General features: G+C 37.4%; 1 protein-coding gene across 4 annotated transcripts in view; it reads left to right on the top strand.

Moving 5' to 3' along the window:
• Positions 1-12541, top strand: part of ncam1a (neural cell adhesion molecule 1a) — a 287657-nt gene extending 275116 nt beyond the window's left edge. For 2 of the 4 annotated variants that reach the window (XM_065286935.2, XM_065286936.2), the window contains 4 exons: positions 3004-3202; positions 3687-3803; positions 4650-5135; positions 11108-12541. In XM_065286935.2, the coding sequence (XP_065143007.1) occupies positions 3004-3202; positions 3687-3803; positions 4650-5135; positions 11108-11231 (926 nt within the window). In that variant the 3' untranslated portion in view covers positions 11232-12541. The remainder of the gene's footprint in view (positions 1-3003; positions 3203-3686; positions 3804-4649; positions 5136-11107) is intronic. The other 2 variants (XM_065286937.2, XM_065286938.2) reach the window with 2 other exon arrangements.
• Positions 12542-17475: the final 4934 nt, after the last annotated feature.

Raw genomic sequence — 17475 nt, 5'->3', positions numbered from 1 at the left:
ACTGAATTCAATTCACAATTGCTTTTTGGTGGCATAACTAAAGCCTGTTGGCTGGTGCATTTTCTTAAAGGAATAGTCTACCCTTTTGCCATATTAAACTATGTTATTACCTCAACCTAGACGAATTAATACATACCTATCTTTTTTCAATGCGTGCACTGTACAGTGCATTATGAATGTGTTAGCATTTAGCCTAGCCCCATTCATTCCTATGGTACCAAAAAAAAGTTTTATTTTGTGGCACCATACTTACTGGTATAACTCCTCATGTAACAGTCTTTAAATAGGGAAAACACGGAAGTGTTTGGTGGCTTCCCTGTTTGGTACCATAGGAATAAATGGGGCTAGGCTAAATGCTAACACATTCACGATGCGCTGTACAGTGCACGCATTGAAAAAGATAGATATGTATTAATTTGTCAAAGTTGAGGTAATAACATAGTTTAATATGGCAAAAGGGTAGACCATTCCTTTAAGTAAATTTCTCTATTCCTCAAACTCAAAACAACAGGATCACTATGAGATATTCATTCAGTAGATATTACTGTAGGCATAAAGATTTATTATGATTTAAAGGGATAGTTCGCCCAAAAATAAAAAATCTGTCATCATTTTTTCATCCTCATGTTGTTCTAAACCTATATGATTTTTTTTCAAATATATTTTTCAGATATTTTGATAAATGATGGTAAACACACACCTGATTGTAGCCATTGACTTCCATAGTAAAAAAATACTATGTAATTCAATGGGTACCGTCAACTGTAAGTGTGCTTACCATCATTTTATCAAAATATCTTATTTTGTGTTTATCAAAATAAAAAACTCATAAAGGGTTAAGAACAACATGAAGGTGAGTAAATAATGACAGAATATTCATTTTTGTGTGAACTATACAATAACATTGTCCTGCAATTTATCTTCAGATTAAGTCTCATCCCTCACACTTGTCATGTCTTAATCCAAAAGCACTTTTGTCACACTTAGTTTACTTGTTAATGAGACAAGTTTTATAGTCCTCTTCATGCCTTCATCATGCTTTTTGCACAATTCAATCATATTTCAGCAGACTTTCATCTTTATGTTGTGATCAGCGTTCTGTCTTTTAATTCACGTGTCTCCATCTCAGTAGATCTTGTTGCTTTTTTAGCATTTTCATGGTGTAGGTTTGCATTTCTGGTAAGTAGTCTGTGTTTTCATATGCTAAAAACACAGTTCTGCTTTTCATCTGTCTGAGCTTTTTTGTGACGTTTTTTGTGGTGTGGCTATGTTTGTTTGTTTGTGTGTTTACAGCGGAGTTACAATGTAAGTGAATGCTTATTGGTGCATTTATATTGACATTATATTTAGTTTCATTCCCATGCAGTTTCTTTGTTGTTTATAAATAAAGAACTCTTGTACTTGCTGTTCTGAAAGGTAATTGTGAGCTTGAGTACAGTTATTTTTTGTTTGTCCTCTGAATGAGCATGCTGGTATATTTTCATGTGAGTAATAAATGCTTTTGTTGAGAATGACTCTATATGTGGTGTTTTATATTGTGTGTGTGTGTGTGACACATTAAATGATATGCTGCTTGTATGAATTTGTGATCAAAACCTAAACGTTTGATTTGGATGTGTTTGTTGCATAGTCCCCATTGCGATTCAATAATGACTAACAGTATTTTCAGCTGTTTTTAAATGAAACTACGAATGTAAAGTACAGGTTTCTCTGTATTATGGGCCAGATTTTCTAAACATGGCAAATTAGCGTAAGAGCACAATTTCAATAAAGTGCCGATAGGAAAGGACATTTCTGCAGGTGATTTAAAGACAAGGCGCACGTTAAAGAACAAATGTGCAAAAAATCTAATTTCCATAATGAAAAATGCAATCTACCAAGAGCAGGGCTAATTAGCATAGGGTTAAATTTACCAGTACATTTACAAATGGAAACCTCACACTTTAAGAAAGATTTTTTGGTTGAACTTTTTTTTTTAAGTTGAACCAACTTTTTTACAGTGTAGTAAATCACATTGTGTGATTCGTTTAAACACTATCCTACTATATATTTTGCGTCTAAATGGGAACCTCCCACAGATTGATATAGATTGATATTGATCCTAGGTGTTGCAAGGTCAATCGCAAAAGTCCACACCTTTTCAGCGATAATTTTTTAACTGCGCGTCTTCAGTACATCCTTAAAGTGTTTTTTTTACTGCATAAGAAGCATTTGCGCTGGCAAGCTGTTAGTAAATCTGGCCCTAAGTGTTTAGTAAAATGCTCATGTGTGTGTGCTATGAGAGGACTGCATGTGCTTTGCAGTACTGCAATTGCTTAAATAAACATTTAAATAATAATGTGAACAAATTTCTTTTTTAAGTAGAGATGGTTTTGAATTTATTCAAATTACTTGAAAAAAAACTATGTTGTATTTGATGAGAAATACTTGATGGCAACATTCATTCATTACATTTCTATGATTATATTTAAAATAATAATATGAAATAATATATTATTAATATTTACTTAGTTTTTATTGAGTGTGATCATCTTCAGTTTTGATCTGGTATCACAACCCTAATACAAACTTTGTCATAATTCCAGTATAAAATATATTAAATATTTTGTATGATAAAAAATTGTTTTTTATAAACCTGCACTTGTTTTAACCCATAGTTGGGTAAATACTGGCCAGAACACACTGTTGAGTTAAAAAGTATTCAATGCTTGGTTGTTTCAACCCATGATTTGGTGTCAGCAATCCAACATTGGGTGATTTTTGATTCACATTTACGAATTTGGCAGACACTTTTATCCAAAGCAACTTACAATGCATTACCTTCACTGTATACACGGTATACTTTTTTATCCGTGTGTTCCCATGACCTTTTTTCGCTTCTGACTGACCTACACACGAAGGATTTTTTTCCCAATGGTGTGGTCTGTCCTATTTTTACCCAGCCATGGCTTCAAAACAAACCCATCTCACATCCAAATCTCTCTTCCTTCTCTGCTTCCAAAGAAACAAGCTCAGGTTTGGGCACCGGAGCTATCGTGGGCATCCTCATCGTAGTCTTCATCCTGCTTCTCCTTGGTGTGGATGTCACGTGCTACTTCCTCAACAAGTGCGGCCTCGTCATGTGCATCGCTGTCAACTTCTGTGGCAAGTCCGGCCCCTCCACCAAGAGCAAAGATATTGAAGAGGGAAAAGCTGCCTTTACGTAAGAACCTCTTTTTCTTGTCTTCTGTTGTCTGAAACCATCTGTCCAAACTCTCCCATCATTATCAGTCCTATAAGCTCTACCGGAGGGCAGGTGTGATTGTGTTGTATCTGATTCTATGAATGAGAATGATGGGAATATTGGTTCACGGCAGCTGTGTTAGATAACAGGTGAGGTGAGACATTGCAAGCTGGTTTGAAATGAGATGAAAACAAGCTGGTGTCCCTTCTTGTGTCATTTAAATTGACAATGAGAATATAGAAACAGAAAATCTCTCAGTTGTTTAAACCAATGGTTTGGTAAAATATGGATAAAACCAATCATTGGTTTTAAATTAACCACGGTTGAGTCAACTATAAACATTTTATTGGGTTATTTTAAACCCAACATTTGGGTTTGTCCATATTTTACACAAACTCATGACAGCTTCTAAAAACAGTTTGGCTGAAAACATATTTGGTTCTCTCATTGTGTGCTTTTTCAGGAAAGACGAATCTAAGGAGCCCATCGTGGAGGTAAGAACCGAAGAAGAGCGGACACCAAACCATGAAGGAGGAGTCCCTACCGAACCCAATGAGACCACCCCTCTGACTGACCCGGAGTGAGTCCCTAAACACAGTGCTATAAAATCAGCCGTACACACAACAATAAAGTCACCTGCAGTTCACATTGAGCCAGGTCACATTTGATCATTATTTCCTCCAAGCATACAGGTCTTGACCTGAAGCAGTGACTGCTGTTCATGTCTAAAACTCTGGTGGGCTGTTTGTTCAGTGTTGCTATTGTAAAAGAAGCCCACCTGCAAGTTGTAGAAACACGTTATTCATTATGCTGGACAATAATAATGCAAATAATAAGTCAGCCCACCACAGGAAAAATAACATTAGCCTAGTGTTCATTTATAGCCTATACATTGGTTACCACCTACAGTATGAGATCGGATGCCCCTCCATTAATGTCTGCTATTAACATCTGCTTTTGTGCTAATGAAATATAAAGTTTTTTTAACCTCCTAAGACCTTGTGTGTCCATATACGTGGACATCACATTTTTTGTTGTTTGCACCATAATACTTAATTCTATGTAACTGGAACCTGTTGGACACATATATGAAGAATTAAATACACAGCTTTATCAGGTTCAATAAAAATGTTTGGTTAATTTATTTATTGGTTCTTCCTAACCCCAAAATAGGTGTAAGAAATCTGAAAAAAAGACAAACCAAAGCTCGGGTATATTAGGAGGTTAAACACTGTAGAGACCACACACCGCTCACTTTTTTGTTACCTAACAATCTTTTATTTTGCTTTATTTATTTGTGTCGATTTGGCTGTTTTTTATTTCTCTTCCTATCCCGTGTAAAACTCTCACCCTCCCTTTCTTTCTCTCTCTCTCTTTCAATCACTTCCTCTCTCGCTCTCTCTGACTCCTCCCCCTTTTGTCACAGGCATGCTGCTGATACCACAGCAACAGTTGTGGACTTGCTTCCCTCTGTAACCACTAACTCTGATCCCGGCACTGACAGCCCTGCTAGCGATTCCACCACCCTTACCTCGAGCACCGCCCCTGCCGCCGATCCCACACCAGCCCCTAAAACTACCCCCAAATCTACTGTCAGTTCTTCTACCTCACCACAAGCAGTGGCCCCTCTGGTGGACCTGAGCGATACGCCCTCCAACCAGACCTCAAAGTCCTTAGACACCCCCAAACCGACACCCGCCCCTGTCTCTGATTCAACCACCCCGTCCTCCACAACTCCTGCAGATTCGGGCGTACCAGCGCATAGCACTGGGCCAAAGAACCCGCCTGAGTCTGCCTCCAGTGCCCCCCAAAGTCAGGACTCTCTGGTACAGGGAGGAGCCCTGCAGAATGACTTTGCCAAGGATGAGTTTGACGTGCTGGGCAAACCCTCCTCCGCACCCAAACAGAGCGAGTATGGGCACCTTTAGATCTATAGTTGTGTTCGTGTTCTAAACCATCTTCACTTTCTGTCTTATTTGTTTGTGCGGTTCATCAACCCCCTTTTTCCATGCACACTCACTTTCTCACCCAACTTACTTTTTTCTACTGACTTCAAGGGACACTCACTTTTTTTGAAAAAATACTCTATTTCCAGCTCCCCTAGAGTTAAACATATGATTTTTACAGTTTTGGAATCCATTCAGCTGATCTCCGGGTCTGGCGGTACCACTTTTAGCATAGCGCCAAAAAATAACCAAAGAGTTTAGATATTTTTCCTATTTAAAACTTGACTCTTCTGTAGTTACATCATGTACTAAGACCGACAGAAAAATAAAAGTTGTGATTTTCTAGGCAGATAAGGCTAGGTACTATACTCTCAAACTGAAGTAATAATCAAGGACTTTGCTGTCGTAACATGGCTGCAGGAGGCGCAATGATATTACGCAGCAGCCGAAAATAGTCCCCTTAGTAACTTTCAATAGCAGGGGACTATTTTTGGGCACTGCGTAATATCATTGCAACTGCTGCAGCCATGTTGCGGGTGCAAAGTCCTTGATTATTACGCCAGTTTGAGAGTATAATTCCTAGCCATATCGGCCTTGAAAATCACAACTTTTAATTTTCTGTCAGTCTTAGTACACAATGTAACTACAGAAGAGTCTAATCATGATTCAATGGATTATGCTAAGCTATGCTAAAAGTGCTAGCGCCAGACCCGGAGATCAGCTGAATGGATTCCAAAACTGTAAAAATCGAATGTTTAACTCTAGGTGATCTGGGAAATGGGCATATTTTTGAAAAGTGGAGTGTTCTTAAATGAAATATTGGAATTCCATCTGGAATCTCATGCATCTCCAGACTCACCGTATTCCCTTTGGTATTCAAATGAAATATGACATGAAAAGCTAAGTCCGCTTCCACTGTGTTTATTTGCACCTCAGTAAGAAGCGGTTTAATGGCAGCGCTACAAAACAAAGCCATTATAAATGTGCGAAATTGTTCTCAGAGTTTTGTTTTCAGCAACGGCATAATTGATTCCTCCATTATCTCCGGCAGGGCCTCACAATGATTGGTTGTCACAAATGGCACAATTCCACAGTATGATTTAAATTGATTGCTTTCAATGCCGAAACAGACAGTGAGAAATTAAACAGCCGTCTTTATGGTTGAATGGGAAAAGGCTAATGTATGGCCATTGTCATTACATCAGTGCAGCAGGTGCACTGCCCACATGATTGAAATGTCGGAAAAAATTCCAGATCTCCTCACCTGTCATGACACATTTATTGGTTATGACAACTGTTAATAAAATGAAAGTAGCAATTTAGAATAGTTTTTAATGCCAAACACTGAGTAGGAAGTCAATTTTGCGTTTTGTATGTTGCTATTAGGGATCATATCATGAAAATCGGATTTTTCCATGTTTAAGTGCTATAATTGGGACCCCAGTGCTTGTATCAAACTAGAAAATGTGATAAAGATCAACCCAGTAGCTTAGTTTTGGTAAACCATTCTCTGCAAGCATGTGAAAAAATAGGTCATTGAAATTTGGCTCCCCTTGTGATGTCAGAATGAGATAATATTGCCCCTTAACATGCACTATCCAACCACTGGCACTGCCATTTACTGCAGAGATCAACTCATTTGCATTTTAAAGGACATACCCATAAAGTGGCAAATTTAACATGATATAATAAATTATCTAGATGGTATTTCGAGCTAAAACTTCACATATGTACTCTGGGGACACCAAATATTTATTTAACATCTTGTTTTATTTAACATCTTATTTAAGTCTTGTGAAATGTCTCCTTTAAATTTGAAATCGACAGCACTACAAAAATAGCCCGGCATGCAGCATAACAGCTGTCTCTTTGCAACGTTATAAAGTCAATGCAAATAAAAATTGATTCCCATTTAGTTCATCCAAAAACTGCAAAATATTCCACATATCCTCTGTGTCTGTTCTTTGCTAACTTTGGCATATCTATCAGCTAGTTGTTCACCAGTGTAGGCCATCTGACAGCAGATGTGAACAGATTCAGCCTGGCTGATCTGTCCCAGATATCCCACAAGGATCATAGATCAGATTTACTGCAGCAGTGGCCCATTTATAGCATTTCACTGTCCACAAATACAGCAGTATGCTGTGTTGTTGTGAAAATACTTAAAACTATTATAAGATCAAGATTATATGCTAATATATCAATAAGATCAAGACTGTATGCTAATATGATGTTGACGGCAACACATTAGCATCTCTAAATATTTCACACACTACTCTGCTTTCATTCAGTCATCAGCTAAAGCACAAAGTATAGTCTGCTTTTTTGATAATGTATGGCCTTGTAAAGTATAGTTTATTTGACTCGTGTACAAAGATGTTTGACGCATGCGTGTTGCAACAAAATGCAATGCATCTCCTTGGCTAAATACTGCATTCTTCTGTAGGCGCAGGTGCGACCCTCGCGTGCGTGTAAAAAATAGACCATACTTCGGCCTTAAAGGTCACGTTCTTCCTGATGCCATTTTTCAAACTTTAGTTAGTGTGTAATGTTGCTGTTAGAGCAAAAATACGCGATATATTTTCTTTAACAGCCTACAGCGAACAGCCGGTTTGGACTACAGCCCTCTACTTCCCGATTTAATGACGTCAGTATAAGAGTATTTGACTAAACTCCGCCCAGAGGAATACGTCAGTCGCCAGCTTTGTTTCAAATGGCTCTGCTAAGCTAAGCTGCTGTCGAATCACAACACACTAAACAAACTACACAATCACAACTCGATACGTCTTTCTGACTTCATAGAACAAGGAAGACATCAGCATGTTTTTAGGACAGTGAAAGCAGCGATATAAAAATAAGTAAATAGTGTGAAAAAATACGCGTTTTTTACAAGTGAAACATGAACACGTTATATTGCGCACCGTAAACACAATCAAAGCTTCAAAAACACAGAAAGAACACGACCTTTAAGAGTACAAAATTTGATCGTGACAACATTCAGTTTTCTTGTCATATAGAAAAAATTATCTGTCAACAGTAAACCAAAATTTCCAGTAGAGAATTAGGTGATGCATAGCGTTAGTTAAATATTAACGACTTTGTTTTCTGTGCTCGCCTGTGCTATTGTAAGCTCTGTCTGTGTATGACCCAGCCTCCTCAGTCGGCTTATGTCAGACCTGCTGTGTCTTGACCCAGTGCAGTTGTTTAATTTGAGCAGAAAAGCCCTGGGGACGTCACCTCTTATTGGCTGGCATGGGGGCTTATTGGCTGTGTGTGGCTTGAAGAGTTTTATGCTACCTGAAGAGCTTTTCTCTGCCTGAACCTCTGTAAGCTTGATGCTGATACAACACTTAAAATCTGTTTAAAGAACACCATCTCATCATGGATAGAAATGGACAGATTTAAGGAATGTCACAGCATCATAATATCATAGTTTAATACAATATTCAAAGTCCCCCTGTAGTGAAAATCAGGTTTTATTGTTGTTATGTCTATGAAGTGTTTTTAACTCTTTCCCCGCCAAGAGAAAACATTTGCATGAAAAAATCTTGTTCCTGATGAATTTTTGTGTTAATCTGTAATACCGTGATTATCCACTAGATGGCTTACCCACTTACCCAGTTATAAAAAAATGAAGCAACAAAATGAATTACTAAATTTTAACTCTGTGTATGTTTTGATAATCATTCTGAATCTGATCTCTAATATATATATATTTTTTAAGAAAATATGTACTTGCATATATATATATATATATATATATATATATAAATATGTTTTTTTTTTTAAGAAAATTTTCCTAAAAGGCATTTAGTGAAAATTATAAAAAATGCTGGTGGGCAACTTTTCAAAAAAAGGCTGGTGGGGAATGAGTTAAAAAGATACCACGGGTCTGTTGAATGCTGTATTCTGATTGGCTGAGAAATGTTCTGTGGATGTGCATTAATTTCTGATAACCGCACACCTAACTTGTCAAATGTCTTAAAAATAGGCACCAGAGCAATGTTTGTGATAACCGTGGTATAAGAGGAATAATTGACTCCGGTCCTTTGAATTATTTGAAAATAATGCACACCCGCGGTGTAACGGCACTCCGCTTCGCGTTGTGCTGCATTGAACCTTGGGTGTGCATTATTTTCTTATAATTCAATGGCCCGTTGTCAATTATTCCTTACTTAAGACAGACCATGTGCAAATTCATCCTTCAACACCTTTTTCTGAGTATTTTCTCTATACAATTGGGGTTTCCCAAAGGCCATAGTTCCCATAGTTTTAAACATTAACTATATGGGGCGGTTTCCCTGACAGGGATTAGACTACTTCTTGACTAAAATAAATGTAAGAGATGTCCAAACTGAAAACAACTTGCACTGACATATCTTAAAATACATCGGTGCCTTTCATTTTGCTTAAAAATGCACGCCAGTAATGTTTTTAGTAAGACATGTTTGTTAAAACTAGTTATATTTCCTAATTAAACTAAGGCCTAGTCCTGGCTTAAACTAATCCCTCCCCGGGAAACCATACCACCAGTACATATCATTATTTGTTTTATGTCCACCAGGGGGCACTCACCACATTTTAAAACCCCCATCAGTACAGAACAGCTTGTGCAGGAGAAATAATGAATCTTTGTGTCTGCTACAGAACCGGCCTGCCAGACGCTCTTGGCAGCTCTTCATAAAAGCCCAGAACCAGATCAGATCAGATTTATTGTGATGAGGGTGATGATACCCGGCTCCTCTCTGAATGATATGTATCACTTAACATCAGCCAGGGACAAAGAGCTCAAGCCCTTTGACAGTGACACAGCAGCCGCTCTTGTGTCGTATCACTGAGATTGTGTAGATGGGGTAACATAAGACGTCCACGCTTCACTGCACCCATTCTCTTTCCCACAATGCATCATAGACGCGTCTGCCGTATCAGAGGGCACGCGGCTCTGCTGCTGGTACTGTACTGTAGCTGTCCGGGCATGTGTGATGAATGTAATGAACAGCTATTTACAGCTAACATCAGCCCCAGAGCGGGACAGGTGTGCTAAAAATAACCCAGCAGGCGGGAGGAAACGTGTCCTTCTCGATTCCCTCCCTGCAAACCACACCTTTCATTTTCATGGTACATTATGCGTTTATATATGAGTGCGGCAGTCAATTTCATTACGGGAATTATAGGAATCTGCGTAGTGCGAAATAATTTAAGCAAACTTTCATTACACAGCCCGTATCGGCTTTGTCAGGGCTCTTTAGAGTGAACGTGCGTGTGAAATATTCAGTAATAGCCTGTTTGGAGTGGATGATTTTCATTTATTTATGATTTATTATTTATTATTCACTTCAGCCGACCCCAAGAGAAAACTGCGTGTGTGTATGGACAAACTATTACACAGTCAGTAAGCGCAGAGGGAGAGGTTAACATTCATGTTGTTTCATGAAGATTTTTGGCAGAATTTGTTTCTCTATCCCAGTGCCTTTATCATGGTTTATTGCTTAAAGGCGGGGTGCATGATCTCTGAAAGCCAATGTTGACATTTAAAATCACCTAAACAAGCACGCCCCTACCCCAATTGAATCTGGACCTTCTTTTGATAGACCCACCCCACACATACACAACCCAGGCAATGATGTTGTTTAGTAGACAGGCCCCCTTATTGCTGATTGGCTACAAGAATGTTTTGGTAGTCAGCCCTACTCCCTTTTCCAAAGTGTTTTTCAAAAATCACACACAATGCCTAATATCGTATCTTCACATGCCGTTCCTCTGTCTTCATGCATGCTCATGCTCAGAAATCATTGATGATGCGATAACCAAACAGATCCTGTTAACTGTTAAGTTGTATTGGCTCTGCAAAAGTCTAATCCCTCGAAATAGTATAGAAAGAAAAATAAAGCACAGCAGATAAAGTTCACTTTTTAAAATTCTCTTTCTGTTTCCCCAGTGGTAAAGTCGCTGTAGATGATAAAAGTAAAGCCATGGAGACGGAGGTAAAGAAAACCCCTACGGAGCTGAAGACGGTTCCCAACGAAGCACCCCAGACGAACGGCAACGAGAGCAAAGCGTGATGCAGAACCGCACGCCAGTCGCAGGCAGACAGCACCACATCAAAACACACGTCTCAAATAAAAGGCTTTCTTCACTTGTCGTCTTTAAGTTTGCAGAACAAAAAAAACCGTTTGTAGATGTATAGAGCATCTAAAGAGCTCGTCACATGCCTTTATTTTGTACTTTTACTTTTGTTAGAAACTTTTACCTCTCCTTGACTTGTAAGACTGGTGTTTAATGGCATCAAACGCTTTTAAAGGTGCATTGTGTAACTTTTAGAAGGATCTCTTGACAGAAACGCAATATTATATACTTAACAAAATGAACTGTATTGTTTTATTACCTTAAAATGAGCCGTTTTTATCTACATACACTGCTTGTCTCCTTACATAAAAAGGTGCCCTAAACAGACAAACGCTTCAAGCGATAACGTGTTTGTTTCTACCGTAGCGTTTCGAAAGGGAGGGGTGAGCTGTGGACTGAGCAGTTGGTTGCAATTCATAGTGTCACCGCTAAAATCTACACAATGGACCTTCAAAGTCTTTTGTATATAGACGACCATGAGGAATTCAAGATTTGGCCTTTACAAACAGACCACACATAAACAGTTTCAGTTACGTCCCGTCTTATTACTTGCAGTATTGCCGTTGTCATCGTCTGCCACGTCTTATTATTTTTGATGTTTTACTTTTATGTGTGTTTAAATAATGTACAAAAGCAACGCCTTGTTTTATGTTATTTTGAAGAGTTAGCGATAGATTGATAGCATGCTTGCTTCGCGCAATTATTTTTCTACATCGTCGTTATTTTTCAGCCCTGAACGTTTACAGCATTTTACCGTAATGTTAAAGGGACACTTTTTTGAAAATATGCTCATTTTTTAGTTCCCCTAGAGTTAAACATTTGATTTTTACCGTTTTGGAATCCAGTCAGCTGATCTCCGGGTCTGGCGCTACAGCTTTTAGCATAGCTTAGCATAATCCATTGAATATGATTAGACCATTAGCATCACGCTAAAAAAATAACCAATGATTCAGGAGGCACAATGATATTTCGCAGTGCCTGAAAATAGTCCATTGAAAGTTACTAAGGGGACTATTTTCGGCTGCTGTGTGATATCATTGCGCCTCCTGCAGCCATGTTACAGCAGCAAAGTCCTTGATTATTACACCAGAATGATAGTATAGTACCTAGCCATATCTGCCTAGAAAATCACAACTTTTAATTTTTGTCGGTTTTAGTACACGATGTAACTACAGAAGAGTCAAGTTTTAAATAGGAACAATATAAAAACTCTTTGGGTTATTTTTTAGTGTGGTGCTAATGGTCTAATCAGATTCAATGGATTATGCTAAGCTATGCTACAAGTGGTACCGCCAGACCCGTAGATCTGCTGAATGGATTCCAAAACTGTAAAAGTCAAATGTTTAACTCTAGGGGAGCTGGAAAATTAGCATCTTTTAAAAAAAAAGTGGTGTCCCTTTAACACGCAGCCTCTTATCAAACACAATATGAAAGTTTTCTCTCACTTGACAGGGTAAAGGTCTGAACTATTGCATCTATCTTCCCCTTCTTTACATTTTTTTCAATTCTGTTACTCCCCGTAAACCTTTTAGGTAATGCCTATTAACTTTAAGACTTTTTAAGGTTGCTAGTTGAAGAGATCTCCTGCGGGGATACTCCTTTAAAAAGAGCATTAAGACACACTTGAGCTGTCAGATATAGATCAGAAAGCTCCTCGAGTGAAAGAAGTAAGAGCATTACAGCGGCACACCGCTGTGTTACGCGCTAGATGCAGATGTTGAACACACGGCCTAATGAAAACATCAGGTCGTAACACAGCATCAGGAAGTCAAAGTTCTCGACTCTGATGCTCCAGTGGTTTTTGCTCACATTACTGATGAACCCATGCAGCGACTGTGCCCGTTCGACACAGATACTCTCGTTGGTTGATATCTTATGCATAAATAAAAGGCCAAATTGTTATTTTTGTGATTATTATTTAAGCCATATAGTACTCCGGTGTGGATAGTAGCATTCAGCCTGACGTTTTTGTACTTTTATTTCTTTCTTTAGGCTGCAAGCTTGTGCACTGTGAAAATCCTAGTGTGAATATTGTTTGTAATAGAATAAAAAAAATCCATAGGTTGTGAAAGCTGTAGCTCGTAGTTCAAACAATGTTAATAATGAGAAGATCAAACAGTGACAGCAACAGCAGAAATGAAATGCAGACACAAATCAATTTGTGCCTTCAAAATGAGCATCCTCAATTGGTTAGGGAGGTACAGATATGTATGCATTTGGTACCAATATGAGGTACTACTATGAAGTCTTTAAGTGCAAAGCTGTACTTTTTGAAAGGGTACCACACCAGTGACAGCTGGGGTACATATTTTGACAATTTTTTTCTTACGGTTCATGCGGGCTGGGCGACCTCAATCTGCAGTCTCTGTGACATTATGCCCCTTGCTGTAAAATGGTCCAGATCAGTAAACGGTGAAAATAATGTTTCTTGCTCAACATGGTTTTCTGGGTCTGAGGGTGTGAAAACTATCAAACAAAATGCAAGCTATTTATATAAAGTCACACAGAAACTTGACATTTTGTCTTGTAAGTACCCGAGACTTTCTGTGGCCACCAGCTCAACCACATTAAGGAACAAAATTTGGTTAAATGCCTCGTCAGTGGCATCTATCTGAAGCATGCTGTGTATTCTGAACTAGTGTTGAGTTTAAAAATTGAATTGCTTAAAATTGAAAAATGTCAAAGGATTTATTTGTTGTACATTTATCTTAAATGTCAGTGGACTGTTGTCATGTATGTTCACTGTTGTCACTTTTGTTTTATACATGAAGTAAGTGCTTTTACTTGCTTGGTACTTTTTAATATCTTTCATTATTAACACATGCTTAACAGATCAGTGGTGTGTGAACATACAGTACACACATATATATATATACAGTATAAGAATGAACGTTTCATGCCATTTCTAATCATTTGAATGTATGCTGGTCTGTTAAGCATTGGGTGATGTTCAGTAATGATGTGTGTTGATGTTATCAATGAAAGTTATTTTAAAGTGTTAGTGGTCGGATTCTAGTCTATGATACAAACTATTATGATCCAACTGGAATATAATGTTTCGATTCATTCAGCTGCCGTTCAATGTGGGACCAATTTTTCCTTGTGCCATTTTAAGGACAAAAGTCTGTTCAAAATAATGATTGTCTCGAAATGCATTAAGGCTCATAATTCAAGCAGATCTCACCTGTAAAAGCCTCTGACTCATTCACGCTCATCCATTCTCTCATTATCGCCCTCGTCTCAGACGTTTATGAGACATTCGTCAGTTTCATCATTCACTGAGAGCTCCTTCTCACAGCTGTATACAGATTTTTACAAAATCAAATGTCAATTTCACGTCTTTTCCCACTGTCACTGCTGTAAATACTAACCGACAACAATTCGACTTCATTCTGTCGACAAATTCTTGTGTTCAATAAAATAAGAAAGAAAATGTATGTCTCTATTGATTCATTTCACATAGAAATCAGTACTGGGGTTCATTTTTGTGCTTAGATTCAGTGTTATTTATTCGTCTATTTGGAATTGGCTTTTAAAAGGGTCATCTGTAATCATTAAAACTATATAAAGGATGTAATGATGCATAACAAACACAGCTTTTTTAGACGGTTATATGCTTGTGTCTCATTAAAGTGGTGCTTAATACACTAGTCAAGTTAGCTACAATTCGGACAACATGCACTGCTTATTACGCTATCATTTGTCAGTAAAGGCATTTATTTATTTATTTATTTTTAATTAATACTTAAATCATGTATTTAAATGTATATAATATTTATAGATTTATTTACAGGTAGGTAAAAAGTGCAGCCACAAAATAAGTCTCATGTCAATATAATATCTGAAATGTATATAATTTAAATACATAGCCAATAGTTGTTCTGTCTACTTGCCCAACCATGACAAAAAAAGTTACCAGGATTGTAATATTTAGCCACCAACAATATTTATGCTTAAAAATGGGGTAAGCATACATCATTTAATTCCTTGAATAGACTGAATGCTCATACAATTTTAAAGCTTAAACCAGTGATTCTCCATAAATGGGCAGTGCATGCTAGAATTCATATAGTGTTTGGTTGTTTTATGACGAAAAAACATCTTTGTAGTTATGCCCAGCTCTAAGATATTTGACTAAATAAGAAATTGTAAGTGCGGTGAGGGCTTCAAATATTATGGTAGGGAGTGAGGGGTTGAGAGGTTGAGATTCACTAGACGCGAGTAAATGCGACCAGCGCCGCCTGCTGCGTGTGCTCGCTATCACCACCAGGTGGCGCCCAAGACAACGATAACATTAACAACACTCCGTAAGAAAATCTTGTAAATGTTTGAATTGCAAATATTGAAATTTCTTGGTAAAGTCAAGGTAAAAGTAATTCAAGATACGCTGTACCATGATATGAAATGGCAAATAAGCATATACAATTAACAAATAAATATGGCCTAAACGGAATTTAATTATGTTTTCCATCAATTGTTTATTTCAAAATACCTTTGTAAATGATTTGTGATTTTTATTGGCTTATATTAGACTCTTGGTTGATTGTTTTGTACCTAACAATGAGTTTAAACTATCATTTGGGATAAAACAACCCAACATAGGTTGTACCTCAACTTTGCGTTCTCTCCAATTAGTTGAAACAACCTTTTCAGAGTGACATCTATTGTGGAGTCACTGTTAAAGGGATAGTTCACCCAAAAATAAAATTCTGTCATCATTTACTCACTCTCACATTGTTACAAACCTGTATACATTTCTTTTTTTCTGGTGAACACGAACGAAGATATTTTGAGGAATGTTTGTAGCCAAACCAATCATGAGTCCCATTCACTTCCATTAGTAGGAAAAGAGAATACTAAAGTAAATAGGGCCATAAAAGTTTTGGTTACAAACATTCCTCAAAATATCTCCCTCTGAAAATAATAGTTCAACCCATTGTTATGTACAAAACCGACCAAGAGTCTTATATAAGCCAATAAAAATCACAAATCATTTACAAAGGTATTTTGAAATAAACAATTTATATGAGTTGGTCATTCCTAAGACATAATAGTGTATACTGTATGTTATTTAAAAATGCAATTATACGATTTTTTTTAAGCTTGTCTTATATGATAAACCTAATTAAATGAAATTTAAAATAAGTACTCATTATTCAGGCCAAGTAGGCTGAACTGCCATGTCCCCAGTCATGTATGCTTAATTTTAATAACGAATATATAACTAATAAAATACAATAAACATGACTCTCAGGAAGAAGCAAGGTAGTGTCACTCTTTTATTTAACAATTTAAAATAGTTCAGTGATGTGATAAAGCAACACGTCCCCCTGTTGTGCTTATTTATAAAGGAAACTAGGTAACACTTTATTTTACGACCCGCAAAGTACCGCGTAATTAAACCGAATTTACAGCGTACCTATTTGTAACAACAGGGTAGGTAACCTGTAGGTATAAGGGAATAATATTTTAAGTTTGGGGTAATAAGGGGGTAAGAATATGAAGAATTATAAATTATTTATACTCTAAGTATTTTATAACAACAGGGTACCTATTGTAATATTACGTGGTATGTATGACTTAGTCAAGTCTATGGGGAAATTATGTTTTATTTATTTTTTATTGTGAATTTTTCATACTGAATGTTGTATACAGTCAATGTCTACGAGCCACATCGGCAAATAAATATAACAGCATATCACTTTTATTTTAGTAGCCTATATTACTTGCTTTTAATAACAAAAGTCAAGCTGATTTAATGTGGTTATCTTTTTTTTAAGGGAAGTACAATAAAAATAGCAAGTTATTCCCTATTTACCAGGAAACTCCTACATTTGCGGACATATTTGAAGTGGTGCTTTGCAATTTATTTACTGTAAACACAAGTATTTTAGCCAAATATAATTTATGCAATGGCAAACCAGAATGAAACAACAGCAGATATCAGCTCCCGCTAAAGCAAAAGACGACTACATGCGTAGACTACTGCGCAGGTGTAGAGCGCGCGGTCGTCTGCAGGAGGTTTGCTGGAACGCGATCCTGAGGTGAAATTTCTTTAAGAGGTTTTAAAAACGTTCTACACTGTGTAGTACAGCTGCGAGTGATGTTAGCAGGTTCCGCATGCTGGATAAGGTGACTGGTTTTGTTAATACATGACTCACGCATTTCAAACAATGTTTT

Source organism: Paramisgurnus dabryanus, chromosome 18 (assembly GCF_030506205.2).
Source record: "Paramisgurnus dabryanus chromosome 18, PD_genome_1.1, whole genome shotgun sequence".
NCBI lineage: Eukaryota > Metazoa > Chordata > Actinopteri > Cypriniformes > Cobitidae > Paramisgurnus > Paramisgurnus dabryanus.
Note: the sequence above shows the minus strand (reverse complement) of the source record. Positions and strands in the feature narration are given on the sequence as shown.